Source organism: Bombus impatiens, unplaced genomic scaffold (assembly GCF_000188095.3).
Source record: "Bombus impatiens unplaced genomic scaffold, BIMP_2.2 scf_0264, whole genome shotgun sequence".
Lineage (NCBI taxonomy): Eukaryota > Metazoa > Arthropoda > Insecta > Hymenoptera > Apidae > Bombus > Bombus impatiens.
In genome coordinates, this window is record NT_176683.1 from 1,577,455 (window position 1) to 1,584,682 (window position 7,228).

At 33.7% G+C, this 7,228-nt stretch overlaps 3 protein-coding genes across 3 annotated transcripts; 2 read left to right on the forward strand and 1 right to left on the reverse strand.

Annotated features, from left to right (window-relative positions):
• Nucleotides 1-417: 417 nt before the first annotated feature.
• Nucleotides 418-2,607, reverse strand: LOC105680646. The gene is made up of 4 exons (XM_012384677.3): nucleotides 2,426-2,607; nucleotides 1,915-2,300; nucleotides 1,386-1,612; nucleotides 418-1,029 (listed from the first exon to the last, which is right to left on the reverse strand). Exons 2-4 carry the CDS (start codon nucleotides 2,181-2,183, stop codon nucleotides 629-631), a joined length of 897 nt encoding a protein of 298 aa, XP_012240100.1. The 5' UTR covers nucleotides 2,184-2,300; nucleotides 2,426-2,607; the 3' UTR covers nucleotides 418-628.
• Nucleotides 2,608-2,636: 29 nt separating this feature from the next.
• Nucleotides 2,637-4,026, forward strand: LOC100740583 (TM2 domain-containing protein CG10795). The gene is made up of 3 exons (XM_012384547.3): nucleotides 2,637-2,982; nucleotides 3,210-3,291; nucleotides 3,478-4,026. The coding sequence occupies exons 1-3, from the start codon at nucleotides 2,781-2,783 to the stop codon at nucleotides 3,752-3,754; spliced, it is 561 nt and encodes a 186-aa protein (XP_012239970.1). The 5' UTR covers nucleotides 2,637-2,780; the 3' UTR covers nucleotides 3,755-4,026.
• Nucleotides 4,027-4,152: 126 nt separating this feature from the next.
• On the forward strand, nucleotides 4,153-7,223 carry LOC105680637 (mucin-17-like; the record flags this gene model as incomplete). Its single annotated transcript, XM_012384546.3, has 2 exons — nucleotides 4,153-4,498; nucleotides 4,935-7,223. Coding segments are annotated over exons 1-2 (2,367 nt in total), but the record flags the coding sequence as incomplete, so codon positions are not given.
• Between the last annotated feature and the right edge of the window lie 5 nt (nucleotides 7,224-7,228).

Sequence of the window (7,228 nt, forward strand, 5' to 3'; positions counted from 1 at the left end):
TTCTGAAGAACGCGGTATCTATTTGTAACTATGTAGTAGTATTTTCTTTAAAAGCTAGGTAAAAGAATTTATCTTGGAATAAAAATATATTAAGTTAGCAGTCATAAAAAATGTCTAAAATGCAATTTCTACAACCTGTTACAAAATAAAGCGCCAACTTTTTTTATCGAGGGGTTAAAATTTAAGATCAGCTTTTATTTAACTGTAAAAATTTGTAGAACTGTAACCATCTTAACAAAGGACGATGTTCACGTAATTTTACAGCTATTTCCAATCTATGCATTCAGTTTTAAGTTAGAACAATATAAAATGGGTATATTTATACTAATTATACGAAACAAATTATAAAATAAACGATAGCAAGGATTGAGAAGACTCCTTGTTCGTGTTTGAAAACTATTATTAGCGAATCATAAGTAACTAAAATTACCAGCATTTATTTATTACGATTTCAATTGTAGTTAGAAAGAAATTGCTATTAATAAACAGATATTACAGATATCGAATATCGTTCGTTTATATTTAATCTAACGGTATCTCCCCCTTTCCTTTTGATCACCGTGAAAAAAGAAGTGAACAAAGCCATCGCACGAAGCGTACGTAAGTATATTCATTTTATTCTCTCGAGTCAATCTTCCTTTATCCTATCGAGCTTATACGTAAAAAGAAGCATCCTTAGCCTCGCCTCTTCTTTACGATAGTGAGCCTCTTCTAATTTAATTCTGGCCTCCTCTTTCAACATGGCAGCGATATCAACTTTCATCTGTGCCTCCGATAAAGCCAATACGTGCAGTTCTTCCTCTTTGTGAAGGGATCTCTTCGTTCTTCGAGGCTGCTCGTGAACAATCGAAGGAGAGATGAACGTTTGAGTTGCGTTCGATTTGAAAATTATTCGATTTTTCTCCGGTAGTTCGTCTTTGTCTAATTTTTCCACCATGAGTGAGTCCAAATCCTTTTTGGATTTGTCGAAACAGTCGGTTACTGAACCGTGCGATAACGAATTCGAATCGATTTTACTCTTGACAGAATCTGAGGTAATAAAGGGAATGTTGAATGACATGTTTTTAGCAGATGAAATTATTAAGTTTTGCAGATCTTCGTTTGAAAGACGGCAAAGCAGAAAATTTCGAGTCTCTTCACTTTGGAAAAAAATAAAATAGTAAAGTAAAATATTTTAATAAATAGATAAATCAATAGATCACATAGATATAAATATAGAAATTGTAAAGTAAAGAACAAATGAAGCCTTTGAATATTTTTCCTTTCCATTATTCATAAATGGCGGATGAATTGTAGAATGCAAAAATCAAGGCAGTGATTTTTACAGAAAAGAAATCAATAACAAAAGATAAAAGGAGATAAAATGAAAAGGAAGAAGGAATAACCTGAATCTTTATAATTATTTTCCTCTTTCGAGAATTGTTTTGAAGGCTTTATAGTACAGACAGTTTGCAGCGTAAACGGTTCAGACTCTTTTGGCTCAAACATGACATTTGGCGGCAAACCTACGGTTCCGGTAGGAATAGGAACTTCTGCCATGGGATTCCTATTTTCCCAACTTTTCGACCGTGTGTGATCCTTAGATAAGTGACAAAAACTTCTCGAAATACCACTGAAAAAATCGATATAAAGGTGTGTCATTCCATAAATTTATACAAATTTCGTTAGTTATATCTCCAATAATATTTGATAAGAAATCGAAATAAATAAAAGTTTATAAACTAGTAGGAAACTAACTTATATACTGAAAAGGTTATATTACGTAAAAACTCTGAACTGAAAAATAAAAAATCTGAGAAGTATGAGAACGATAAATGAAACAACCTAATCATATTCGTATATTCCCGCGTTTTTACATATTTATAGGCTGACATGAATGAAAGGTAGATGATATCGCGAAAATATTGTATTTACCGTAATTTCTTCTCTTCACGATTCCGTTTGCATGCTTTCATATTTTCCCAGCAGCGTCTCAACTGTACAGCCGAACGTATCGCTTGAGGACCTACCATCGAGTTGTATTCGTTGGCCAGTTGAGACCATGCTGATTTTCGTTTATACATCGATATCGGATCGGACCTCTTATCCTCGATATCTTCGTACTTATTTATCAAGGTTATCAAAATTTCTCGTTCCTCAAAGCTATAAGTTTTCCGAGTACTTTTCAACGACGAAGAAGCCATTTTAGCACAGAAAAAACGCTCAACTATCACGGCGGTCTTCCACTGTTTATTTCTTACCACCAACGCGACTAAACGGCGGACTTGTATAAACCCTTTACACGATCTCACGCAACATAACTAAAAAGCAAAATTCCAAAATAATATATTATTACAATGAATTTTGCATTCGATTGCATTATATCTATTCTAACCCTTCTTATGGCTATCCATTTTATCTTAATAAAACGTCCAGTAGTACTTACAAAAAGAATAGTTTCATCTTCTCCAAGAAGTATCACGCTATTTACTATGAATAATTGTATACTTCAACTGAAGTAGTTAATTAATGCGACTCGAGTGTTAAAATTCTAGCCTATCATATCTGTAAAACGTTTCACTTAACGCGATGCGTTTGATGTTAACGGAAAATCTGGCGCCAGAAGAAATATCATAAAATATAGTTCATGAACATTCCAAGCAGTTGGCGCCAGAGGGAAGTCGTTTTAATGACAGTGCGTTCAAAATACAAACATGTACAGAATATTGTGAACTTGCGGGAGACAGTAGATACAGTGACAGAGTGTGGTATTTATAGTAATTGTTATAAAATGAAACGGCATGTTCCACCTGATGCAATACCTTAGCGGGCTCTTTTTGCTTCTTCTCTCGATACCGCTGAGCAATGGTGTTGATTACACGTATGAAATCGACTGCAGTAATCTACGAATGGGACAATATATCTGTCCTCATCCCGATTATGATTTCATAGATCCGAAAACGCAACAACCCAAAGGTTGCACGAAAGAAAATAAAGCCAAAGGTAGATAAATTTTATTGCGTTTTTCCTCTTATTGCTCTGAAAAAGAAGGAAAGTTCGACATAACCTATATGTCAGATGTACTCCAAGTTTGAAAACGTGCATTCTGTAGTTGTTAATCGTTTAAAATTTTTCTTTGTTTTCTTCGTTCATAGATAGATAAATTTATTACCTTTTCTAATTTTATGTACATGGAAGTTTAAATTATATATTCACTGTTTTGTTCTCAGTGTTATGTCTGGCTGCGGATGGCCTCATTTGTACAGAAACAAAAAATAACACATTCAAGAAAGATATTCCTTGTAAATGGACGTAAGTATATATAATATCATTTGTTTACTATATTAATGTTTCAAATAGAATTTACTAATATTTGTAATATTGAAAATGTGTTTATAAACATGATACTGATAATATAATATAAGATCATATTTAACATTTAATGTAAAAACATATACATACAATAAATAAAGTTGTTTTTTATATTTATATTTACAGAAATGGATATTCATTTGAGACATCATTGTTACTCTCTATATTTCTTGGAATGTTCGGGGCAGACAGATTTTATCTCGGGTATCCAGCATTGGGCTTTCTTAAGTTAAGTACTTTGGGATTCCTCTTTCTTGGCCAATTTGCTGATATAATACTTATTGCGACACAAATCGTGGGACCTGCGGATGGTTCGCATTATGTGATACCATATTATGGTGCAGGAATTCATATTGTGACAAGTAATAACTTTACATACAGAGTGCCACAATACGAATGTTGAATGATTTTTTCTCATACAGAAGATAACGATTGATCAGTCTAAAAGTTCTACAGCCCATGCTTTAATCACAAACAACGATATACAATCCTAGAATCGAGTCCTATATCAGCATACAGGGAAAAAATTACTGTGTATGCTATTTTAATGAACAAACAGAAGATAATTGTTTTGTAGATATGTATTTCAACGAAACATTGTATATACAGATTTGTTACTGACTTATTACCTATTGCCAGTATGTTCGTGTAATAAATATTTGTTTTTATCTGTAAGTGTTCCTTTCTTCCTCTATTAAATACTTCTAAGTTTACGATCATTGCATTCTTTTATATTCGTCGTTATTGTTATCATCTTGAATATCAGAAGGATTAATGCTTACCTAATTTACAAAACGTGCCTACCGACGTAATTTAATCACAGTTAATTAAGCAAACTTATGTGAAGAACAACGTGTAAACTTGATCACGCACTTGTATATTGTGTAAAATGACGTTCCCGATAATTGCAATTATCGCAGCTTAATTATCATCCAGCACGTTTTTGATATAAAAGTGCTGAAACACGTTACCTTGATGGACAGACAACTTTCGGCATCGAGTGTAAAAAGTATTCTCACTGATCAAATAAGTAAAAAAACTTTCACTTCGATTAATGTGACTATCGAATATGAAGAGTTTTATTCTAGTTTTACTATTCCAATTTGTGACTCTAATCGTAGTTAGTCAACCAGTGAGCAGATTAAATGTAAGTCTTCCATTACTTTATTATTATAATTTTGTGTGTTCTGACATTAGATAGGGCAGAATTTACAAGCTGTTTCTTTTTTTATTTTTTCGAAGCAATATAAGATAAATTTTATATACTTTTGCAACAATAAATTTAACATAATAATTCTTTTGATTATAGGTATTTTTATTAAACAAATTAAATATTTAACAAATATAGACTGTTTCGTTTAACTTAAATATTTAAACAGCTTTCTCTCAGAATTTTTACAATTTTTTATTAAAAAATGCCAATGACGTCACGATTTAAAGAAAACAGATTTCATAATTATAAAATTCATCTCTTTTTAATCAAACTATGTAAAGATTACTTCCGTCATTGTAAAATCGCAGATCGTCAGTTTAATTATTTTTTAGATATACAATCTCATAAATGAACTTCTAATTATCTACAGGACGTTGATGCCACAGATATCACAAATTATGAAGCACACAGATATCCCAGGACTTTAAAATCTAAGCATCCATCATGCAGGATCAACCAATATTTCGACGTAGACAAGGGCGATTGTATGGGAGTAATCGGTGGTGGAAAAGCGCTTTATATAAATAACAAAAAATCTTGCGGATCGAATGTATTAAAACCACACTGCACAAATCCAAGATACTACTACATTTGCAGACAGAACAAAACCATTTTGGCCCAGTGTCCCCAAAACAGACATTTCGAAAGCCATCTACAAAAATGTATCTTGGTACCTCGTGAGAAGCATATTTCTGCTACCAGCGGACAAAATTCCGATATTTTTGATTCTGTTCAACATCTCGATTGCCTAAAAACCGGCTCATTTCCGGTTCCAGATAACTGTGGTTTGTTTTATACCTGCTCGATGCATGGTAAGAAAATGAACAAAAATTTCTACACGTGTCCAAAAAATATGGCTTATGACACAGAAACTGAAATGTGTAAACCATCCAGTACTTGTCGTGAACCAGAATCATTATCCTCATGTAGAAATCATCCATGGGATGGAAAGAAAGAAAATATGGCATTAAAGGAAGCTGTATTTCCGATAAAGAGAAGATCGGAAACTTGTGAAACGATGTTTACGAATGAAGAAGACACTACGACTAATTCAACGTCTAAGAATGATGATGAAATTATGTTGACAACTACTTCTTACACCGAACCAATCGTATCTGAACTCACGCGATCAGGTGATAGTAATGATATTGTAACGACGACGGAACGTGCTTTGGAAAAGTCACGTTTTACAAACACTGAAGATTTCGCGATACCTATAACTGCCACGTATTCAACAATTGCAGTAGAGAACACGTATCCGACTGAATTTAATTTACCCATCGAAGTAAATGGGAATAAAGAATTAGAATCTACGACTGTAGCAGGACCATTTGAAAATGGTCATACGAGAATTATAATGGATGATCCTGAGGAGCAATCACCTGATGACCAAGATAGAACTGCATCAACAATTTTAGATGATCCATCAATGTTAGAAAACATAGAGCGAGAAAAAATTCCTCGTTCTGAGAATCCTAGTTTGGAGAAGCAATATAGTAATACAGAGGAATTTAACGAAGAGCCAACGTTTGGAATCAGAAACATCGACACTGAACCAATAACTTTAGTCGATCCTACAAGCCTCGGAAGTAACGAACCGATTACAAACCTAGATTCAAACAAACCACCTTTGGAAATTCCTATTGATGATCCTACATTACAAAACCAACATAGTACAACAATAGCATTTAACGAAGAATCAATCAATGGAGCTGAAAACACCCTACCAATAATTACAGAGGATGTTACAGCCCCTAGTCGACCAGAGGAACAACCGATTGCAGAAATGATTCCAACTGAATCGCCTGTACAAATGCCTATTGAAGAACCTAATTTAGAAAACCAACATAGTATACAAGAAGAATCCAGCGAAAAACCAATTACTGAAAATGAAAGCATGAACATTGCGCCAACAATTTCAGATGATCCTGTAATCCTTAATAATGTAGAAGCAAAAGAGGAACCGCCTACATCAAAAATTCCAATTGAACCATCCGTGCAAATTCCCATTTCTGAAGACCCTAATTTGGCAGATCAATATAAAGCACCAGAAAATTTGAGCGAAGAATCAACTACTGAAACTGAAAACATTAACAGTGAAGAAATAATCGTAGGTGATCCAACAACTCTTATCAATACAGAACCAGAAGAAGAACCGGTAACACAAGTAGCTTTAAGCGAATTACCGGTTATAAATCCTACTACTGAAAATCCTGAATTACCGATACCTGAAATTGAAAATATTAACACTGAACCAACAACCCTTATCAATACAGAACCGCAAGAGGAACCGGCAACAAAAGTAATTTCAGACGAATCACCGGTTATAATTCCTACTACTGAAAATCCTGAATTACCGATACCTGAAATTGAAAATATTAACACTGAACCAACAACCCTTATCAATACAGAACCGCAAGAGGAACCGGCAACAAAAGTAATTTCAGATGAATCACCAGTTGGAATTTCTTCTAATGAAAATTCTGCATTACCTATTACTGACATTGAAAATGTTAATACTGAACCAACAATTCCACCTGATCCATCCACCCCTATAAATACAGAACCGGAAGGGGAACCAGCAAAAGAAGTAGTTTTAAACGAATCACCAGTTGGGATTCCAACCACTGAAAATCCTGAATTACCGATTCCTGAAATTGAAAA